Source organism: Notolabrus celidotus, chromosome 21 (assembly GCF_009762535.1).
Source record: "Notolabrus celidotus isolate fNotCel1 chromosome 21, fNotCel1.pri, whole genome shotgun sequence".
Lineage (NCBI taxonomy): Eukaryota > Metazoa > Chordata > Actinopteri > Labriformes > Labridae > Notolabrus > Notolabrus celidotus.
Window position 1 is genome coordinate 12,706,325 of NC_048292.1, and position 24,213 is coordinate 12,730,537.

General features: G+C 41.2%; 1 protein-coding gene across 5 annotated transcripts in view; it reads left to right on the top strand.

Moving 5' to 3' along the window:
* Positions 1-24,213, top strand: part of anks1b (ankyrin repeat and sterile alpha motif domain containing 1B) — a 375,728-nt gene that overhangs the window by 189,450 nt on the left and 162,065 nt on the right. For all 5 annotated transcript variants that reach the window (XM_034673234.1, XM_034673233.1, XM_034673237.1 and 2 more), the window contains one exon: positions 9,993-10,149. In XM_034673234.1, coding sequence (XP_034529125.1) covers positions 9,993-10,149 — 157 coding nt within the window. The remainder of the gene's footprint in view (positions 1-9,992; positions 10,150-24,213) is intronic.

Consider the following 24,213-nt stretch of genomic DNA (forward strand, 5'->3'; position numbering starts at 1 on the left):
TGGCTGTAAAGGCCAAAGAATCCCCATTAGGTCCCTTGTTAAAATGCTTTTCACAGCTGAATTAAACATTGGTTCAAAAAGGGTTGGATTTCTTTTAACACATCTGTTTTGATTTTATTGAGGCTAAGAATTATACATGGACAGAGTCAAAAACATGGACAGAGAGGGAGTGGCATGGGGCAGGGGGCCAAGGGTGGGAGTCTGGAGCTGGGTCTTGGAGGTCTTGGAGTCTTTGTAACCACTCAGCTGCATTATTTGAAGAATCTGTAACGAGGGATTAGGCGGACCATCATATTTATGCAGAGAAAAGTCATCTCAAGCCAGATCTATCTAAAGACCCTGTAGAAGTTGTGGATCTGTGAAAAAAAATCCCGTTTTTTGGTCAGTATGTCTCCATAGCTCTGCTCTCTTATGACTGCATGTCTCTCCGTTCCTCCTTCACTGAAAGCCTCAGAGGGTCCATTGTCCTCTCTGCTGTCCGCCCCTCCCTCTTCTTTCTAATCAAATAGCCTCCATGAGGAAATGCCAGCAAATTATAGCCTCCATTCATATCTGATGGCCTCTGAACTCTTTGTACAGTGCATGGTGCAAAGACCTGAAAGACAGTAAAGGGTTAAACCAGACGGAGAGAGGAAGAGAGAGTCACAGGATTTAAGACTTTAAGATCCCTTGGACGTGACTGAAGCAACGTCACATTTCCTATTTGGGTTATCGGCTCTGCACACACGCAAACACAAGCTATATAGAATACAAGCATTTATACACACACAGGCAGAGAAAATATGCACATAAGCTCTCACATGATCGCACACTTTAACCATATCTGTTGAGAGCAGACAGACAAACACCACTCAGATATAATCACACACCATAACATACAATCCTTTGGTCACATGTGCAGGCGCCGTCACACACACACTCACACACTCTCACACACTCAAAAATGTTTCATCTGGCCTCCACTGTCGGACGGTAGCTGCATACAACCTGCTAATTAGTGGCCGGAGGAGGCCTCTGTTTGTCAGCTCGCTTCCTGCTCGGCTCAGACACAAGTTTCTCTGTCCTATCTCTGCCCTGAGAGATAGAGCGGGAGGAGGAGGAGGAGAGGGGTGGAGGGAGGGAAATGAATGAAGACCGAGTGTTTGTTTGTTGGAAGAACGGCTCGTATCAAACCCCAGGAAGCCTCTTCTCCCACTTTTTTTGAAGCCGCCTGACTCCTTCAGGGCCGCAGGAAGACAAGCGAGGAGCCATCGATATACAAGGTAGCTAAAACTGCCATCACACCAGTGGATTAATTTCTTCTATGGATTTTTACTCACTTCCTGGCTTCACTTTGGACTTGAGGTTGAGGGATTTCTTTCCAGTGATCATCCAGTTCAAGATCAAGTAGTGAAAAAGTTTTGACTTTCAGCGTGTTGCTTGTTTCGTTTTCTGCCTCTTTTCGTTGTCTTGTGTGTTGCCTGAACTTGACACACACTTCTGCATGTCTCTCCCATGTTTGTGAGTCTGAGAAAGTCCCTACACTCCCTCTTGCTCTGCTTTCCTTTCCTCAGTACATGTTCCTCTTCCCACTCTGTCTCGTGCTTGTCTCCTCTGGATTCCCTGTCACAAACTCTGAAGTAAGTTTCCTCTTGGATCCCTGCGTCCTTTTGATCCACCTGTGTCTTCGTCTACCCTCATTTCTCTCTCTGTGTCTTTTTGACAGCTTTTGTCAGCTTTGGCTTTTTTGGATTGGATGGAAGCTGGAGATTTCAGAGGAACAGGAATAATGAGAGAGACGCTGTAGAAGTGGAGACGAGAGGAGAGAGAGAGAGAGAGAGATTACAGGCAGGAGCAGGGATAAAGGGTACACAGAGCACTTGGTTGGGGGCTGAGGGTGATTCCTCATATCTCTGTCTTTTTAATAATAATTCCCAGCATATTTCTCAATAATTTCCTGCTTCTATCTCACTTCCCGCTCTTAATTATCCCTGCAGACACTACAGTGGAGTCTCTTCCCTCAGCCGTTCTGACTCTGAGTCTTTTGAGTGCTTTCTTCTGCTGCTCCTATTAATGATTCTACTGCACCTGTGGCGTTTTAACTTCCCAATTTCATTGTTAATTCAGGTCGACAACTTGGTAATTACTGCAAACACGCAAGCTAAAATGTCTCAGCTACTCTGCATCAGAAATTTTCATTTTTTGTATTCAAATCAGGGCAGCAGTTTCTCATTTATTCTCTGTCTCCCTGTTGCAAAGCCTACATTTCCACTCATCCCTTTGTCCCTTTAAATCTGCTTTCCTTGGAGTTACTTTATCTTGATTTCTTCGGAGGAATTGCACCCTCTTCCAGCTTCGTGCAGTGAAGCAATCTGTTGAATTTCCTGCCCGTGACAATGGCAGTATGTCAACATCCAGGTTTCTCAGAGAACTCTGCTTACGTAAGAAATTTGACAACAGATTCACGTAAAATCTTTGTTTACATGCAGCAGTCGGTTTTCAGTTTTCTTGAAGAATTACTGTCTCACAAGTTGAGTTTGTGTGACTCTTGAAGGTCGGATTGTGCAGTTTGAAGGCAAAAGTGGGGTTTAGTATCTTGCCTACAGACACTTGAACATACTGGAGACACTAATGTTCAGACAATCTGTTCCTAATTTCAAAATACAGACCTTGTTTGTTGTGGTTAAAATTTGGAACTTCCGCTTGTTTTGTTGTTTTGGCAGGGGAAATATTGCATTCCCAGACAAATATTTAAGTTAAAACAACTCAAAGTGTGAGAAAGGACATGTTTAATTTACAAACACTAAACCTCAACCATGATTTTAACAACCACAACTGACAAACTTGTCACGTAAACATAACCACCTGCAGGACACGGAAGTAAAACTTGAGAACAACAATCCTCACATCCCCTATTTAAAGGTGACATATCATGCAAAATTGACTTTTTAATGGTTCTTTACCTGAAATATGTGTCCCTGGCATGTCTACAAACCCCCCGAGAATGAAAAAAAATCCATTCTGCCCCTGTTTTGATTTCTACACCTTTCTGTAAATGTGTGTGAAACGAGCCGTTTCAGACTTCCGTGTTTTTGTTACGTAACAACAATATCCGGTCTGTCACGGAGTCAGAGCTCGGAGCTTGTTCAGCCCATAGACTGTATAAACTAATACTGAATCCCCCCTCCGTTTTTCATTACCTGCACAAATGTGTTCTAACAAGGAGCTAAGGAGGGAGGCATGCTAGTTGTAGGCTGTCTTAATAAACACAAAGGTCGGTTTTACTCCCCACGTCTGCAGATTTGAAGATCTAGTGGAGGATTTTTATTTATCATGGATAAGTGCTAGCGCTAGTTAGCATAGCTACATAGCTACATGTCGTAGCTGTAGCTGTAGCTGTAGCTGTGTACCAAGACACACGTCAACATACTGACAAATAAAACAACAAGAAACACTAAATCTGTGACCAATCCTTCAGAAAAGGTCCTGCTGCCTTTCTGGCAGAGGTCGGTTTTACTCCCCACGTCTGCAGATTTGAAGATCTAGTGGATGATTTTTATTTGTCATGGATAAGTGCTAGCGCTAGTTAGCATAGCCACATAGCTACATGTTCGTAGCTGTGTACCAAAACACACGTCTACATACTGATAAATAAAACAACAGGAAAAACTAAATCTATGACCAATCGTTCAGAAAGGTCCTGCTACAGGCGCCTCTCCGTCAGGATCAGATTCTGGATCAGATTCAGAGGGTTGAAGTAACGTGATCTCTGAGCAGCCGTGTATATTCAGCCAACATGTAAACATTAGATCAACGTGCTGGAGAGCCGAGGCACATCCACTTCCTGAGGGGGCGTGGTCAGAGAGAAAACAGAGTGTTCTGAAGAGGACTGAAGAAGAGGGATTTTCAGGCATGCCAAAATCTGATTTCAAAGTGTTTTTTTGAGCATAAACTTTAAAGACATGTTTTGAGGACCTCTTAGACCAATATATATTGATGAAAAAAGCGTGATATGTCACCTTTAACATACTGCTTCATGCCGTTGACTGCATGTAATGATGGACAACATGTCTCCACCCCCTCTAAAGTGAAACCAAAATATCCACCTGACATATTGTGCATTTAGAGGTGTTGATGTCCTGCACCTTCCTCTAACCACAACATTTAACGTACAAGTAAACAGCAAAGATCTCTCAGGAAGGGACAGTCTACGTGTCAATCATAGTATTTTACCCCATTTTTAGCCTCATATAACTAATTCAATCTAAACTCCTCAGAAACTGATCCATTGGACATGACTCAGCATGATAATTGTTACCAAAAACAATGCCTGAGAAAAAAACAAAGGCAGGTGTATTTTTATTTTAAAGTTTGACTCTTGTCCCATTTCTTAGCATGATGAAAGCTAGCTGTATGGTCTATATTGCAGTCAATCAGTAGAGGGGCTATTATGTTATTCACCTTGTCATACAGTCTATGGTTGACACTAAATGTATCACAGGAACACATTAAATAGAAAATTGTAGATATTATACTTTTGTTTTTGTAAAGATTATATTATTAAAAAAATAACTCTGTTTTTTAAGACATGGTTCTCTTATGACTGACCTACACTAAAAGATTTCTAAAATCTAAACAGCTGTTGGAAACATTCATGAACAGCCCCACAGTCCCAACTCAAAACACAAAATCTTTCATGGTCAAACGTGACTTTAGATCAACAGGATATCAGACATGTTTCATCTTCGCCATGTCTATCAGGCTGGCCATAACATTCTCTTGAGCTAATCAAGAGGAATGTAACCACTCTTAACGTACTTCACACTACAGGAAATCTATCAAGATAATCTTTGGAACCATCAACAAATTGGGTCTTTGCTGACTTTGTCAGAATGGACAGATTGCCAAATATCAGCTTGGTTATCTTGTACTGAACGCCCTGCCTCACTACAACCAGGCTTGTTTCCCCTTTTCTACACATTGAGCTAAAGTTGCTGACTAAGCTAGTTTCCACATACAGGTAATTGTTTTTTTGCGCAAGCTAGCCAAGTGCTAGTTGTAGCCACCTATTTAGCTCTTCTAATCATATAATCTTCATCAAAAACTATCGAGCAAATGTAGCATAAAATGTTTGTTTAAACAGCTAAGAGGATGTGCTGTCAAAACAAAACGACATAAATCAGCTTGATGATTGAGTTTGCTATAATGACAGAAAACAAGATTAAGATTAATTGAATTGAATTGAATTGAATTGAATTGAATTGAAAGCCTTTATTGTCATTGTACATAGTACAAATGAGATTTGGGAAAGCAGCTCCTTTAAAGTGCACACACAATTAATATAACAACACAGGAGGTAGATGTTGCACAAAGAAAACAAAGACAAGACAAAAAGGGCAAGATAAGATATCAGTGCAGGGTGGTTGAATTAATAAATAAATGAATAACGAATATTGCACAGAGAGTGGAGGTAGTTATTGTATGGGGGAAAGTGTCATCAGTCCGGGTTATGTCAGAGCAGGTTTGAGTTGAGTATGGTGACAGCTTTAGGGAAGAAGCTGTCCCTTAGTCTGTTGGTTCTGGACCGTATAGACCTGTAGCATCTGCCAGAGGGCAACAGGTCAAAGAGGTGGAAACCTGGTTGAGTGGTGTCCTTCAGGATGTTCCTGGCTCTGCTGAGACAGCAGGAGCTGTAGATGTCACTTAGGGAGGGCAGAGGGCAGCCAATGATCTTCTGTGCTGTGTTAACCACCTTCTGCATAAGTTTGACGTGTACTGTAAATTCAAAGTTTGACCAATGTCGCATCTGATAACATGGAGGAGGCTTATTTACCTTTACTGCAGTCAGTCAGCAGGGGGAGCTCTAAATGTTTTGTCTTCACTTTGAGGGAGCTGTCATGTTGTCCATCATTTAATGTAGTCCATAACACATGCACATATATTCATGTACAAGGCTGATTAAAGACGCATGCTGTGTACAGTCTTTTTACTCCCCTGTCTCAATCACAGAGTTAACAAGTAGACTGCAAACACGCTTTATTAACACGTAAACACACTGTACCAGAGGACGTTTTCTGCTTGTCTACAACACTAAATATGGTAAAGACTGGGAAATGAGTGTGTGGATGATTAATTGCCCCTTTAATCCGAGCTGTCAGACGAGTTTATATACTGGAGTAGAGTTTTTATGTCCCTGAAAGGAGCAGCTCGGTATGGCTTCATCAGACCGCTCACAGCTTTACACTGGGAGTGAAATCTGCAGCTAACCACGCTGTCACATCACATCAGTGTCAGCTGAGAGCATGCCACCTGCGGAGTGAAGACATAAAAGATTGACTGGATCTCCATTAGCTGGTAATGGTACTCTAATTGAGTGCTGATGGAGGAAAAAAAGGGAGGAGGGGGGAAGGAGGGAGGAGGAGTTCTGTTTTTTTGGGGGGCGTTTTAATAAAGTGTGAGTGTGAAATAAGTCTCAGATTGACTGTAGAGGTTTGTAAGTGAGAGAAATCATCAAGGGAGTGATTGCTCTGTCAGCTGGAATGATTAATCCATGTTGAGTGTGCTCAGTGTGTGATTGATGGCCTGTTGCAGTCTGGGTAATGTAGTGGCAGATGATGACAGAAAGAGTAATGTCTGCTGAATGAAGAAATAGGAGTTGGGAGAAGGAGGAGGGGAGAGCAGACGGACTTGGAGGGTAGAATCAGAAGAAGTGGAGGCCACACCCAGAAGTTATCACCATGGTGACACATTAACCACTGATCCCATTACAGAGGGCATAACCAGGGGCAGGCTGCCTAGTGACTCCACAGAAATGATGATAGAGTGTTGCGTTGTGGGAAATATCCAGACCTCCAGAGGCTGCGAAGAAATGTTTTGTCTCTCTGGGTGAAATGACGCTCGGCCCTGTAACCTTTTCCCCCCGCCTCACATCACTCACTCTTGTTTTTCATTCTTTTTGGGGACACAGCTGCCGCAGAGATAAGGGACCTTTGGTTCCTTTGGGGCTCAACCTTTTTCACCAGCGCTGCAACAAAGTGCAATCTGAAATCCTCCTCGGAGAGAACACAGTTATATAAAAGTCCCAAAGAAGCATTTTATTACACGCGTCTCCAAATTAATCACCTCTAAATGAAGAGTTTCCCAACAAAACGCTGCAAGTCCCTTTCGGTGGTAAAATCATTGATGGATTTTATTTAGTATGCTCATTACAATTTAAGCACTTGGCAGACGCTCATATCACACACACTTGAAAGGAGCTCTGGTAACAAAAAGTCTAACAGCTTTAATTGGGACAAGTTAAGCAAAAACAACCTTCCTAACAGTCTAGAATTACAAGTGGTGCATGCTGGGATTTTTAGCTCTGTGTTTGTGAGTGCTGGAACAAGATGGAGTGTAAGGTGTGTTCAGAACATGTTTTTTGCATTTTCTGACTTTAATATCAGATAATGTTGGAGGACTTTGTTGCTGCAGCGTTTCTTACCTCCAACTCAACTGTGAAAAATCTGACCTTCTAATCATCGGCCCCAAATCCCTCACCACAACCACCAACAACTTCAACCTCTCCATCGACAATGCTTCCCTCACTCCATCCTCACATGTTCACAACCTCGGTATCATTTTGAACTCCAATCTCACTCTGGAACAGCACATCAAGCACATCACCAAAACCTTCTTTCACCTTAAAAATATCGCCCGTCTCCGTCCATCTCTCTTCTTTTCCACCGCTGAAACCCTAATCCACGACTTTATCACTTCCAGACTCGACTAATGTAATAGCATCTACTACGGCCTTCCTTCAAAACAACTCAACAAACTACAATACATCCAGAACTCTGCCGCCCGCTTGCTCACCCACACCCGCTCCCGTGACCACATTACCCCTGTACTTCAAAACCTCCACTGGCTCCCTATCAAACAGCGCATACATTTTAAAATCCTCCTTCTCACCCACGAAGCCCTCCATAACCAGGCCCCCTCTTACCTCACCGACCTGCTCCACCTCCACATCCCCTCCCGTAACCTCCGATCCTCCAACACCCGCCTTCTCTCCCTACTACCTGACACCAAGCACCGAACCTGGGGGGACAGAGCTTTCTCTGTCGCCGCCCCCGCCCTCTGGAACGCCTTACCACTAAACATTAGAATCTGCCCCAACCTGTCCACCTTCAAAATACTCACCAAAACCCACCTGTTTAGCATTGTTTTTAACGTATGACTGCTTTTAAATGTAGTTTATTCATGTTTTTATTAATCTGTTGTTTTATATGATGTTTTATCCTTTGTGCAGCAAGTTTTTAGGAAAGCGCTTTATAAATAAAAAATATTATTATTATTATTATTTTGCCCTTATTTTGAAATTCAGTCATACCATGATATCAAACGCTGCAGCTATTTCACCCTGAAGAGATAAATTCTAACAACAAGCATCCCTTTCATTGCTGATGGAGTAAACAGACTTAGATTATAAAGCAGTCCTGAAAATATAAAAGGAATTTTCATGTCAGATATTAAATTTGGCAGCACATTTGTCACATAAAGCCTTTAAACCCCCAAAATCAAGAGACTGATTTTCTCTGATTGCAGCAATTTTAATACGATCTCCTGTTCTGTGACAACAAGCAAATCAGCACAAGATTGTCATGTCTTATCACCAATCTTTGCCAGTCTCAGAGATTTTAAAGCAGAGGAGTTTTGGGAACTTGAGACTGCTCTTTTTTTTTTGAGGTCCTTAAGAAGAGCTTCAGATAATTCTCGTTTATCACAGAGAACAAAACCCAAAAGTCCTGAAGGGACCCTGAAGTGACTCGACAATAAACTCTCGAGGATTGTGCAAAAAGAGTTCAAACTTTCACCGACTCTTTAATGTTTAGTGTTTGCTTTGAACATTGGCCTAAATCTTTCATGATAATCCAGCTGTGTGGACGTGGTTGAACTTCAACGCAGCCTGGAGCTGAACTGAGAGATTACTGAGCTGATGTGTTTGGTTCTTTTCTTTTTATGTCTTATGATGCACCTCCAGCAAAGGTGAAAAAAGATGAACATGTTTTGCCCTGGATGTCAGCTTTTACCACACACAAACTCCATTCGATCTGCAGAGTCCCTCTCTACTTTCAAAAGACAGCTAAAGACCCAGCTCTTTAGGAAGCACTATGCACTTAGCTGGACTGTTCTCCACTGTTGTCCCCAGTGGCAGATCATGTCTTCCAGCTACAATTGACTCGCACTGTCCTGCTCTACTCTGGGAATCTGTGTTCAGCTCTTGAGTGACCCAGCACTTGGTACTTTGGTCATTATTGTGGTGATGTTAATTGTTGATGATGATAATGGAAGGTCTTAGATTGTTTGGTGGCTTCATTGTAGATGTTCCTTATTTCGAAAAAAAAAAAAAAAATCCTTACTTATTTTTGTGCATTGTCTTCACACTGCTTGGCAGTACCTGCACCCAAATGGACTTGAAGCACTTTGTTACTCTTACTGATCTTGTTTCCTCTTGTCTAGATCTTTGCTTGTGTTGTTCTTGTTCTCGTATGTACGTCGCTTTGGATAAAAGCGTCTGCTAAATGACATTGTAACATTGTAACATTGTAACAATAAACACACCCACATCAAATGTTTCTTTCTGCTTTTATTATGTTAAATTTTGCTCTTTTAGTCTTTTACACTCATAAATTAGAAATGACTCTCTCTCAGTCCAACATTTTGAGTTTGAACAGGGTGAAAGGGCTCTTTGCTTTGCTTCCCAAACATGATTAATTAGCATAATGCATCATTTATGGATCTTTTGGAATGGATAATAGGCCAGCATGGCTGCAGTACATAATTAAAAACATAATTAGTGTTATGTTTGTCTTTAGCTCAATGAGTGTGACACTGCCGGTTCTTCTTGCTTGTTTCAGTCCACTTAAACAGTTTCAGTTTGGCTCTTAAATTGTGCACATCAGCAAATAGATGATGTGTTCTGATAGATAAATTAACCTCCAATTTATCTGTTTCTTCCTCTTTCCTTCTCCCAGAATTCAAAGCACTCTGCAGAGATCGTCACCTCTCCATCTCTGGATGTGTTCCTACCAGAAGACGAGGACAACCCGTATGAGTCAGTGACCACAGCTGTCACACGCAAGCCCTCCTCGCTCGATATCAACCACCGGCTCAACGCCTGTCCACGCAATGGTAGGAGAAAGATTTGTAATCAGTGAAACATCTGCTGTTTTCTAATACAAAAACAATCCAACCTTTACCCATCTTAAAAAAATGATCTTTCTTGGAAATTAACTTAGTGTCCATAGTATTTTTTTTTACCTTGTAGTGACATGGCAGCAGCAGCACGTGAAGATTTTGTGGTTTCCTATGCAGACTCTACCTGTGTGATAGGCCAAGCTTATTTTATTTTATTCTATTTTCTATCCATACAAGATTGCCATTCATTCACTATTAATAAACCAGTAGATGATCTCTCTCTCTCCCCACTTCTCAAGTACATTTCAAAAGTGGTTTCTCAAAGCCTGCTCTGCAAGTAACAGAGAGAGAAACAGAGAGACAACCTTCCTCTGCCTCTTCAAGGGATGCTTTACATGGAACATTTTTTACTCATGTATCTTCTTTTAGCTGTATTCATTTTTTCCTGGAACTTCACAGTCTGGCAGAAGTACCTTTTACATCCTCTAAAATTGAAAAACATTTGTTATCAAGGCAGGACAAAGGGTAACCCAGGCAGAAGGCAGAAAAAAATGACAAGCAAAAGCATTTCAAATACAAGTTATTTGAGGCATCTCATCTTAAAGGTGACATATCACGCTTTTTTCATCAATATATATTGGTCTAAGAGGTCCCCAAGTATGTCTTTAAAGTTTATGCTCAAAAAAACACTTTGAAATCAGATTTTGGCATGCCTGAAAAGTCCTCTTCTTCAGTCCTCCTCAGAACACTCTGTTTTCCCTCTGACCACGCCCCCTCAGGAAGTGGATGTACCTCGGCTGTCCAGCACGTTGATCTAATGTTTACATGTTGGCTGAATATACACGGCTGCTCAGAGATCACGTTACTTCAACCCTCTGAATCTGATCCAGAATCTGATCCTGACGGAGAGGCGCCTGTAGCAGGACCTTTCTGAAGGATTGGTCATAGATTTCGTGTTTCTTGTTGTTTTATTTATCAGTATGTAGACGTGTGTCTTGGTACACAGCTACGAACATGTAGCTATGTGGCTATGCTAACTAGCGCTAGCACTTATCCATGATAAATAAAAATCATCCACTAGATCTTCAAATCTGCAGATGTGGGGAGTAAAACCGACCTCTACCAGAAAGGCAGCAGGACCTTTCTGAAGGATTGGTCACAGATTTAGTGTTTCTTGTTTTTTTTATTTGTCAGTATGTCGACGTGTGTCTTGGTACACAGCTACAGCTACAGCTATGAACATGTAGCTATGTGGCTATGCTAATTAGCGCTAACACTTATCCATGACAAATAAAAATCATCCACTAGATCTTCAAATCTGCAGACGTGGGGAGTAAAACCGACCTTTGTGTTTATTAAGACAGCCTACAACTAGCATGCCTCCCTCCTAAGCTCCTTGTTAGCACACATTTGTGCAGGTAATGAAAAACGGGGGAGGGATTCAGCATTATTTTATACAGTCTATGGGCTGAACAAGCTCCGAGCTCTGACTCCGTGACAGACCGGATATTGTTGTTACGTAACAAAAACACGGAAGTCTGAAACGGCTCGTTTCACACACATTTACAGAAAGGTGTAGAAATCAAAACAGGGGCAGAATGGATTTTTTTCATTCTCGGGGGGTTTGTAGACATGCCAGGGACACATATTTCAGGTAAAGAACCATTAAAAAGTCAATTTTGCATGATATGTCACCTTTAAAAGCTTGAATGTAAACTTTAAAACTTACAAAGCTTGGTTTCTTTTTCCAAAAGTAAAAAGATCAGAGTGTGAAACCAGTATTATAATTCTTACTTTTGAAAATCATATCGTAAAGAGAAGTGTCACGAGGTATCATGCACGTTTTATTGCATTGTGCCGTTTAGAGTTGTGTACGGTAGTCTTGTGTCATATTGTATTGTTCCATGTTGTGTTGTACTTTACTGTAGCGTAACTTAGCATATCATTTTGTGTTGAATGGTATTATATTGAATCGTATCTTGTCATATCATATTGTGTCATATCGTATAATGTCTTATCGTATCGTATTGTATTGATCGTATTGCATAGTATTGCATCGTATCGCATTGTACCGTGTAGTATCGTATCGGATTGCATAGTATCGCATCCATAGACTGTATAAAATATGGACGTAGTATCCGTGATGTCACCCATCTGTTTCTGAAGAGCTGCCAATCAGCGGTGTTAGCCATATTGCTTTTGTCGAGCGATTGTGACATAAAGAGGCAGAGTTTGAGCCTCCTAGCCAACAGCTACAGTGTTCCTGCCTGTCAATCAAGTCAGCTGTGCCTCTCATTGGAAGACTCGTTATCTCAATATCTTTGAAATTGCCGCGTTAGAAAAAAATACCTCCCCCTACAGTGTGAGCACATCGAGAAATTAGCTATCCAGACTACGCATCGCATTGCATCGCAATGTATCGTATCGTTTTATGTTTAGTTGCATTGTCATGTATTAAGTTGTATTTTATAGGGGGCGCTGGTGGCGTAGCGGTCCAAGCACCCCACATACAGAGGCTATCATCCTTGTCGCAGTGGTTGCAGGTTCGACCATTTACTGCATGTCCTCCCCCCAGCTGCTCCCCACATTCCCTGTCTCTCTTCAGCTGTCCTATCCATAAAGACAAAAGTGCCCTAATTATAACTTTAAAAAAAAGCTGTATTTTATCACACCATGACGCATCCTGTAGTATTGTAACATGTTGTGTCATATTGTAGCATGTCACATTGTATTGCATAGTTAGTTGAGTTGAGTATATCATCAGATTTCAAGAAAATGATGAAGAAATTTCTGAAATCCATAAGGATGTAATTATGTACATTCAGTTATTCTCGTCAACTTGATGACAAGACCCTAAACAGCCAATCAACTTTGTAAAACTTGCTGTTCGATTGAACCGCTCAGTTTTTGAATCTTGTACAGTGTGTTTTTCTTGTAGCTCTTTTTAAACACTTTGTTTTTGGTCCTAGTTTGACATATGAACATATGGTGCCTTACAGTAAGTTCATATTTACTGTGTTTACAAGCAAGACTCCATATGATCATCCCACTACTGTGTTCATCACGACTTTCACAGAGGACTCGATCCACCTGAGTGCAAAACATATTGTTTGTTCAAAGTGAACACAAGTTTCATGGCAGCATGCTGGTGTGGAAATGTGGGTGAAGTGAGAGCACATATTTTGGGAAACATATGTTGCTGAATTTATGCCTATAGTTTGAAAATAGAAACTCTGGTAGATCTATATCCTGCCCCTAAAGGCTTGTAGAGCCCCACTGACTACTTCTAGCATCTAAATCTGCCTGAATGTGGGAAGTCCAGATGCATTGTGGGTAGATGCTAAGTTTTGACCAAAAGGAGAATGCTCCTCAGGCTGCTCTCAAATCTATGCCCAGTATCTGTCATTATTTCACAACATTGAAGACAAGAAGTAATATTTTTGCCACAGGGTGAACAAGAACAAGTGCCAGGATTATTTTCTGCGAAATGATTTGCTATGACTGTAAACAGGTTGTCCCTGGTGTTGCTTTTGTTGTTGAGAATTCATCACAGTTGATATGAGCTCTTGACCAATCAGAATGAAATATTTATCACAGCTGGATAATACTCTAATCATGCATTTTTTTTCTGCAATATAATGAATAAGATTCTTATGCTTCCTTTTAGCTCTGTTTTTGTTCTCAACCACCTCCTTAGGGGAATGCAGTATTCTATATTATACCCAACAGCTAATTGCACACTGAAGCTGTTCCCACAGTTGGCTGTTTGATGTGTGGCAGCCTGAATACAGCGGGATAGTCCTGCCTCTGGGTTGCAAAATTCCCATGGGAATGTTCAAAGTTGGAAACTTTCCATGGGAATTTATGGGAATTAATAGGAATGTATGGAACTAAACGGAAATAAACCAGGAATTCACTAAATTGAAGGTTGGCTCTGAATAGGGAACTTATATATAGTTGGGGAAAATATGTTTTAGCATAATCCTGATTAAAACAACCAGATTTCATGCAAATACAGTTGAATATCTATGCTATTCCTCAATCACATGCACATAGCACACTGCTTACTGCAGGGCTATTAAGACCAGGCCCCCTACATGCACTGTGCATTCCTCCATCACATGCACAGGTGATTTTATTTTGGATGGATGTCTGCTTATGAGAAAATAAATATTTATGTTTGGATATGATACGTTTCCAATAAATTATCCGCAATTCCCAGGTAATTCCCATAAATTCCCATGGAAAGTCCAATTTGGAATATTTCCAAAATTCCCCATTTTAACTTCCCATGGAAATTTACTGGAAACTTTCTGGACATTTACCAGAAATGTTCCACCCCTTTGCAACCCTAATTGCTAGCTAAATGGTTGTGCTGCATGGCTGCTGTATCTTTGCAGGTGTTATGACTGGTAGTATTTGACAGTTAGTTGTTGTCCTCTCAGTCTCTCCAACCTTAAGAATATAAGACCCCACCTCCCCCAAAAAATCTTTAAAACAAAGTGTCTCATGACAAAAAGTAAAATGTAAAACCAAACTTAATGACTTTAAAAGGGTCAGTAGAGCTGCAGGCAGTTGGAAGTTGGGTGTAAACACCCTCACCAAGAGCAACACTTTTCACATTACTGATACAAATATTTCCTTTTAAATTGAAAAAATTACATAGTGCAGCTTTAATTTTATTCTTAATAATCCCAAACTATATTTGCTATATGAAGTAATATGTGATGTTTTATGATTAAAACTATGACTTTAAGAAAAGCCGTCAAATGTTTCACTCCCTACCTCTTCCTCGAATATAAATCCTGCTCGAAGCTAGTCTCTGTAACAAGTAGCTCCTTCTCCCTGCAGAAATAACGCTGTCTTCAAACATATTGCATTTTTCACTTCACTTTTCATCCCATTCTGTTTTCTGTGTCTTGTCACTTGTTCAGTCTGCAGCATTTTTTACTTCGACACCCACAACAACAAACACCCACAATGTGCTCTTCCCATTTCACTCGGCTCCCATGGCGATGCTACACACCGCAGGTTGTCAGGGCAACTGAATCACTGGCTGGTGAGTCACCCATAGGTTACCATGGGAACTGTCTTGCTAGTGACACCGCCTCCCCTCCCCTCCCCATCACCACCACCAACAGAAGCAGAGCGAGGCCACTGTAGAGGCTTGTTTTTGTGTGTGCGTTCACACGTCTCGTCCCACGTTTACAGCTTGTCTGTGATTGGCTGAAGGAGGGAGGAGAGTTGAACTGTCAATGTACAGTGTGAATGCCATGTGTGTTTGTGTGTGTGTCTGTGAAATTGGAGGTTTGCTGATTTATGTCAAAGTGTCTTTTGGTGGAAAATTGCTCGACTGACGTAAGTGAGCAGTGTGGGAGTTGTGTTTGTTCTGAGTTCTTTAAACCCTGTTACCTGGATAAATGAGCGAGAGACATAGAGAAGGAATAGAGAAAGGAGTGAGAGAGATGTCAGCACACATACACATACACAAAAAGTAATAGGGAAGACTGAAGTGTTGGAGAACTTTATATATTTCTATGTACTTGCTGAAAATGTCTACAATTGCAGGATGACATGCAGGCCGAGGAAACTGTCTCGTTGCAGAAATGTGAACCAGATAAAAAAAAAGGTGTGACAGAGTCTGAGACAGCGAGGGGGCAGATTGCACATTCAGTCGACAGAGTCCAAGGGTCATCCCAGGCTAAGCCGTCGACATGGCTGTGAATCTGTGACGCAGCAGGAGGGAAAATCCTGGATTTCTGCGTTTCTGAGTCCAGTCACATGTTGGGCTAATTGGACATGGGTGTGAGTCAGTCCCTCTTTATCGGCCTGTGAGAGGAAGGACATGATGATGAGAGGAAACAGAGAGGAGGAGGAGGAGAGAGATATAGAGAGACTTGGTGCATTACACTGCAAAAAAAAAAAATTTTTCCTTGTGTCAGCTGTTTTTTTAGCAAGTCTTATAAATCCCCCTCTTGGCAAATGCAAGAAAGATGAGATAATTGAGTCTTTCCGAATGCCGATCAAGTATCCTGTGTCATGAGCTGATTCTTTCATTTTCTAAAAGTTAAAGAAACTTTGTATTTACATTTTGCTGAAGTTAGAGGAGAGATAGAGGATAGAAATAATAAGAATACCCAAAATAAGGTCACTAAGCAGCATGCAACTGACGTCCTACTGTGCCAAATATAAACGGTATTGAATAAAAGTGGACAAAGGATATTTAAAACACTTATTTTTAAAAAAGCATAATGACTTCCTGCAAAGAAATAGCAACTGGAGAGTCAGAGAGGATTAAGAAAAGAAAATATACTTGCCCAGAGAGTGATAAAAGTAAAAAGCAATATTTAGTGTGTTTTGAAGCCTATCATCGGCAACATTGCTCTGATTGGCTATTGAACATGCTGTCTCTACCTAACTTTTTGTCAACCTACAGAAAAATGAGCTATTCAACCCAAAACCAATTTTTGAACAAGGCTGTAAAGATGTTATTTTCTCTGTGAAGGTCAGCTTTTTTGAATGGGTGTGTATGTGGTTTCTAGTGCTTCTGCAGCCAGCCTCAAGCAGACACTCAATGTTTTTAGCACTTCCCCATTGGCTTCAAATTCAAGACCGGAGGTTGAAGCTTGTTTTGATCATCGGTGCTAAAATTTCTAAACTGACTATCAAATCCTCACATCAGACTTCCACTGGTCTGACTCGGATCCGCAGTGGGCCAGTCAACACCCACTGGTTGTGTTTTCAGAACGCAGCTCATAGCAGGACCGCCGGACAGCTGGAGTCATGCGACCAAGGTTTTCCTGTGGCAATTACTGCAATAATCAATGTCCGACTCCTCTCCTCGTCCATGTTGTCTGTATCATTCTCTGAAAACCTCTGACACGATGACTTCAAGCCTAGCTTTGCTCATTATGACAGTTTGTTGTTGTAGTTAAGTGAAAAAATGATCTGGTGATAACACAGAGTGTTTTATTCTGAAAATTAACCAGATGTTTTAATGTCGTTTTGGTGCCTGACTTCCTGTCCCGCTGGATCTGCTCTGTTGAGATTTATGCATCATGCACTGGCATCCAGCAAAAATAAAGGTTTTGCATGTCCGAAATTGGAATGCAATGAGGTGGATCCAGTGGAAGTTCACACATTGACTAGAATGGAAACCCATCAACTCCGGAGCTGTGATGGACTGGACACGGATCTGGTGGAATTTGCCCGTCAGTCATCACTGTGATCTCAATGCAGTCTTTTCCTGTTGTTGGTCAACCCTTGTGCTTGCCGTTAAATTATCAATTAATTTGTGATTTTAGGGAACTGTAGGTCTGTGTTGATACTGGCGTCCCCTGTGGAAAAAGAGGATCATCCTGTAAATGTTTAAATGGGGCTTCTTGTCACTCATGGTCTGTTCTTTTCTTTTGAAGGTCACAAACAGGAAACAAAATTAACTTTCTGTTTTGTAACCAGTTTTAAGACTTCAGCTTTTGTTGTTCCCACGACCACAATAAAAAATGTTTCCTTATTACTAAATGCAAAAGAACATGTCCTGCTGCTTTCAGGACTTCAGAGGTATACATCAATAACACATTTCATTAGTGGTTAGTGTTCTTTTGTTTACACAGGGAAATAGAACTGGTAAAATAAGATACAAAAATCTTTTTAAAAGTTATAGTTTGGACTTCTTGTCATTTTGTACCTATTTTGTTTTTGTGAATAATATTTTTGATACAGAAATAGATTTTGAAACAAAGTTATAGTGTCATTAAAAATAGACTTCTGCTGATATAAAGTAACCTGAGCCCACGGGTCTTTCCTCCCCTCCTGACTTTTGTATCCCGCCTCAGCAGAGGATCAGCTGATCATCATGAGACAACACAAGCAGGGTGATCAAATTAAACATTACAGGATTAAAATAGAAGAAGGACACAACGTGTACATAAAATAATGGACCCGGGGAGGTCAAACAGAGGGTTGCTTCTTCTTCTTAGAGAAAACCTGCACAGTTTGTCTGCAGGCTGATGAATCTCAGAGGCAAATAAAATGTACCAGGACTTTCTGCTCTTTGATAATCCTTTAACCCCGACCATACATTTCATCGCTGCACCGTACAGTCCTCCTGCAAAATGCTGGAAACTTCATGTGTTGATAAAGTTCAACCAAACTGGCGTCTCAGCTTAAAAAAAAGAAGCTTTTAAAAACTGAAAATGAAAAGATTGCAGACATTGATCTTTTTTACAGTGCAAGTCCTGCCTGATATCCACCTGTCCCAAGCTGCTGTCCAGTTGTGTGCAGCTGTGTGCTGCTGCAGTCTCTACAGCATTCCGTGTAGCCTCAGACAATCAGAGCGGCTTTATCAAAATCCATCTGGTGACTGTCATTCAGCCCGGCTGCTGCAGAGACACCAGGGAGCTGTTCCCTGTAAGAGAACAACCCTGCACTTCCTGCTTTTTCATGTTGTGGCTTCCTCAAAATCTCTTCCCTCTTTGTTCTCTCGCTATATGACCTTTCACTTTCTTTTTCTTTTGTTCTCCCACAGCTGTTGTTTGTAAATTTCCCACAGTCTATTAGAGGCTCCATCACAGTGTTGATGCTTTTGTATTCATGAAAGATCATACAGCGTTCCTGTGTGATTACAAAATATCCCATGGCTCCATATGTCCTCTGTCACTTCTGACAGTGAATAAATGGATTTCTCCCTTTTATGATGCAAAGTACGTGGAGGAGAGGCTTGTGGGAATAATCTCACTCCTCAAAAAGTCATTTTTTTCAAATTAAGTCTGGATTATACTTAATATGCTCCAGGGATCTTTTCTTTTCATTTGTTAGAAATGAAGAACCATTTCTGCTGCAACACTTGGCTGCATACATATATCTTATGGTGCATGGCATATGAATGGTTTCTTATCTACTTGTGTGCAGACTGTTCAAAAAGAGAATGTCAGCCTTTTAGAAACAAGACTCAAATTTAGGCTTGAAAATTGAAATGTTTCAATTTTTGTGGACTTTTATCTCATTAATAGTTTTCACTACAGCAGACGTTTGACCAGATAAGTAGGGGTGCAAGTCACTGGATGACTCACGATATGATGCAGCAAGACGAGATGAAATAAGATAGGATACAACAAGACGAGACACAACACGAAAAGACAAGATACAATATGACATGACACGATACAATAAGATACAATACAACGAGACGAGACACGACACCACACAACAAGGCAAGATAAGATATAATATGACAAGATGAATTAAGATAGGATACGATAAGATACGACACAATACAATACGATGTGAACCGACGTGATATGATAAAATAAGAGGATACAATACGACACGACACAATAGGATAAGATACGATACGACAAGACGAGACACCACACCACACGACAAGGCAAGATAAGATACAATTAGCATAGTTAGCATAGCTACATAGCTACATGTCGTAGCTGTGTACCAAGACACACGTCGACATACTGACAAATAAAACAACAAGAAACACAGAATCTGTGACCAATCCTTCAGAAAAGGTCCCGCTGCCTTTCTGGCAGAGGTCGGTTTTACTCCCCACGTCTGCAGATTTGAAGATCTAGTGGATGATTTTTATTTGTCATGGATAAGTGCTAGCGCTAATTAGCATAGCCACATAGCTACATGTTCGTAGCTGTAGCTGTAGCTGTGTACAAAGATACACGTCGACATACTGACAAATAAAACAACAAGAAACACAGAATCTGTGACCAATCCTTCAGAAAGGTCCTGCTGCCTTTCTGGTAGAGGTCGGTTTTACTCCCCACGTCTGCAGATTTGAAGATCTAGTGGATGATTTTTACTTATCATGGATAAGTGCTAGCGCTAGTTAGCATAGCCACATAGCTACATGTTCGTAGCTGTGTACCAAGACACACGTCGACATACTGATAAATAAAACAACAAGAAACACTAAATCTGTGACTAATCTTTCAGAAAGGTCCTGCTGCAGGCGCCTCTACGTCAGGATCAGATTCTGGATCAGATTCAGAGGGTTGAAGAAACGTGATCTCTGAGCAGCCGTGTATATTCAGCCAACATGTAAACATTAGATCAGGAGGACTGAAGAAGAGGGCTTTTCAGGCATGCCAAAATCTGATTTCAAAGTGTTTTTTTGAGCATAAACTTTAAAGACATGTTTTGGGGACCTCTTAGACCAATATATATTGATGAAAAAAGCGTGATATGTCCCCTTTAAAGTATTGTATGTACCATGTCGTGTCGTACCTTATCTCAACTTATCTTCTTTTATTGTGTCATGTCATATCGTATTTTATTTTAACGTATATTGTATAGTGTGGTGTCTTTCATGTCTTATGTTGTCTTATATCTTGTGTAGCATAGTATTTTATATGTCTTATCTTATCTTACCTTATTTTGTCGTGTCGTATCTTAACTTAAAGTATCGTAACGTATTGACAGGATGCAATATGACAAGATGAAATACGATATGTCACGTCATGACAAGACAAGATAAGGCGAGACCCAATGTGATATGATGTGGCATGTGGGAAAGCATTTCACACTCATCAATAAATTTGGCAGTAACTGTCATATGCGGCTCATAAAATCCAACTGTTGCAGGTAAATGAAGCTCTCTGCAGATTTTCATGCACGTTCCACTTTTCCTCCGTCTCTGCATAAAGCGCTGGAAAAGCTTTTTTTCCCCCTTTTTTTCTTCCTTCTATTCATTTTAAAAGTAGTTAGTGCTTTATCCTGCTGTCTATGTATTCTCTTATGTCGACACCTTCTTCAGCCAGTCAACTTTTGTTCACTCTTTCATGTTGTAAGCATCTACCCGAGGAGTTGTGATGTCGTGACGTGGTGAGCCAAATTAGAAGAGGAATCTGTTTAAAGGGCCAAACCTCCTACACCTGAAGCTGCTGGTTTACTCCTCTTTGATGTCGGTACAAGAAATCAGCACGTAAACTTGCAGAGAAAGCAGCAACCTGTCCTGCAGCACATCTCTCCAGAAACTTCAGAGAAAGTTTTAATCTGCAAAAAAAAAAGCCTTTAAATTTGGACCTGGAAAAACTGTGAAGAAGTTAAAAACTCCAGCAGCTGCCTTTTGTACATTTCCAGACTTTCTTGATGCTCTTGAGGCCTTTATTTGTAGGTGTCACCCTCAGTTGAGTGGTTCACCAATCTCTGTTTGGGAGAGCAGCTTGTCTTTGTTGTGTTTTTTTGAGAGCACAACACTCAGTCGACACTCTGCTTCTAGGAAGAGCTCCGTCTCACTCAGCATCTGCAGACTTCACAGATCTTTGAGTTTGGTGCATGCTGACCTCGGAGTTGTTGTATTTCATCTGGATGAATTTGTAAGTTGTAATAGATTGTATGAGAACCATAATCCCTAATGAGGAATGTGTACTTTTTTGTCCTATAGTTGACACTGCAAACAGTAGATCAGCTGTTATAATCACTTTAACCACAATAGGTTTGAATTGCAGGGTTGGGGTGTAGACAGAATGCAGCAACCAGAAAGCGATGCAGGCAGAATGTGATAGTGGAGACATGAAGACGGGAGGTGGAGCGGTGAGGAATAACCTCCAGTCACGTAAGGAGCACACAGAGCGTGCAGTGTTGCCAAGAGGTTACAGCCAAGTATCTCTTTTCTGCTATCAACAGACTCCTCCTGAGATAAACACACACTCGTCTTCAAACGGTAAACACGGCAGAGCTGCTGACGTGTACGACAGGAAACACAAACCTCTGTGTGTTTCTGTGCATGTGTGTGTTCTCTATATGGTCTTGTCACAGTACATTTTTGACAATCTAGGTCATCACACAGTTTCTGTGGATTTTGAATATTGAGTTTTGACAGAATCATTGCAAGTATTTTGAGAATATTTTGAACCTTTTTATAGATATTTACCGGATATCCTTCTTCTTTTTACACATGTATTGATGGCTTTTTTAAATTGTGAAGGAATTTCCAGCTTCTAAATGTGCATATGTAACCGGTGGGAGTCTGCGTTGTTTTTTTTTTTTTGTTGACCGACACCAGGATCTCGCTTTCTCTGCGTTTATTCTGTTTAGCAGATAGAAATGGAACCTCAGCTTTGACATTGTATGCAGCCCGCCTTCGCCATTCTAAGGGCCCATGACTGACAGGGGGGCCGAAAATAATAATTACAAAAATAAAGAAAAATCATAATTCATATTTTATTCAAAATAAGGCAATTAAAAAAAATGTCCCGTTGTCTTCATAAAATGTATATCAGAGATCTCTACTTTATTTGGGCAAATTCATAATAATGGTACAGCCCGGCCTGAGGCGGGCTAATCAGCTGTGCCTTACAGTGAGACAGAAGTTGCACGGTGCACAGAGTGCGCTAAAGGCAGCTAACATGTCTGGAAAGACAAAGTCTGGGTTTCCAGAAAAGGGGGGAAAGAAAGGAGAGAGAGAAGAAAGGGCGACAGTATGTCACCCAGTTTTTCTCCAGGAAAGGTTGGTATAGTCTTTGAGTGGTTAAAATCAACCTGTTTGCTAGTTTGATGTCCACAATGAGATGAACTACATTGTAGCTAATTATACTAAATGGGTTTCCCCGCCCTCCCTACCAGATTCAGCAGCTGATATGTCAGCAGGTGCACTCTCTCCCCACAACTCCCCCCAACCCAATGAACAAGAAGGTGAGCAACGTAGCATGTCAATTAGCATTATTGAAGGGGGTCTGTGGGAATCTCTTTTTTCTCTCTCTAGCTGTACTATTACAAAAGCCTCTAAAAACAAAGCTATATCTAAGCTATACAAGCTACAGCCTATAGTCTGTTTTGGATGCTGGGCAGGTTGAAGCATTGAGTGATTTAGTCTGTTTTAATGTCACGTCTGGGTTGATTGGATCCTGGAGATGTGGTTACAGCAGTTGCAGGTCTTGTGGCCTTTGGTGATGGGGTCCAAGGTGATATTTTTTCATGGGACCCAAAATCCCTGGCGGCACCCCTGGCTAGTCTACTTAAGGCTGATTTATACTTCTGCGTCTCCCCTACGCAGCAGGGGCTGACGCGGACATGAGCCCCACATACTTGTGCGTCGGTGAGTCCGTGTCGCGCAGCAATTCTCCACCGAAACGCCTGAGGGCAGTGCGTTCTCTCTGATAGCCGGCCGCCTGCTTCCGGCCCCGCTACGATCTCTGTTTACTTTTCCACAGAGATTCAGAGCGTGTTATGTTAATCTACAGCTGATACATGTTGCTGTTTATCATACAGACATGATTACATGAAGAATAGAGAGGAGGAGATGAAATACACGGCCGATGTGCGGCCGATGTCAGGGATCCCGGAAGTGCTGTAAATGCGCGAAAGACAAAGCCGCCGAGCGGACCAATCACACGGCTTGCGGTCCACGACGGCTCTACGGGGAGTTACATTTTGGAGGAGGTGCATGTCAGCTACGTGCGTAGGCCTCGGCGTAGGTGCGGGAGCTACGCGGACCCCCGGCGTAGGGTACGCCGTCGATTCAACGCAGAAGTATAAATCAGCCTTTAAACACGTCCAAAATAACATTTTGGACATGACTTCCAAAAGAAATAAAAGTAAAATCTGTTTAATAAACACATTAAAACACCATACAGGACAAAAGAACACATAAAATAAATAAATAGATGGAAAAAGAAAAGTTAAGGAACGGACACATCTCCCCAGGGACAACATACAAAAGGGGAGAGGGAAGGGGGCAAACCAAATATAAAGGTAAAGAAACCAACGAAGAAGAAATTGATCGGAAGAAGAGGCTCTACAACACACACAGGTATAATTTGTGTAATTATAAAATAATAACAATAATATTGTATTTTCAATCCTGTTACACACAGTCTACTCAGGCAGGTACATTTAAAATATTTAAAACTTAATTAATGTATAAATGGTGATTTACAGCCTTCAAGGATATGTTAGGGGAACAGTTTTGAGCCCATATTGTCTCTGCTACCTGTTACATTTATGAATAAAGCCTTGGTCCCTTGTGTCTCTATCTCCCTCTTGTATTAACTTTCCCCCTCAGGTGGAGAAAACTGATGTCGCTGTGTCTCGCCT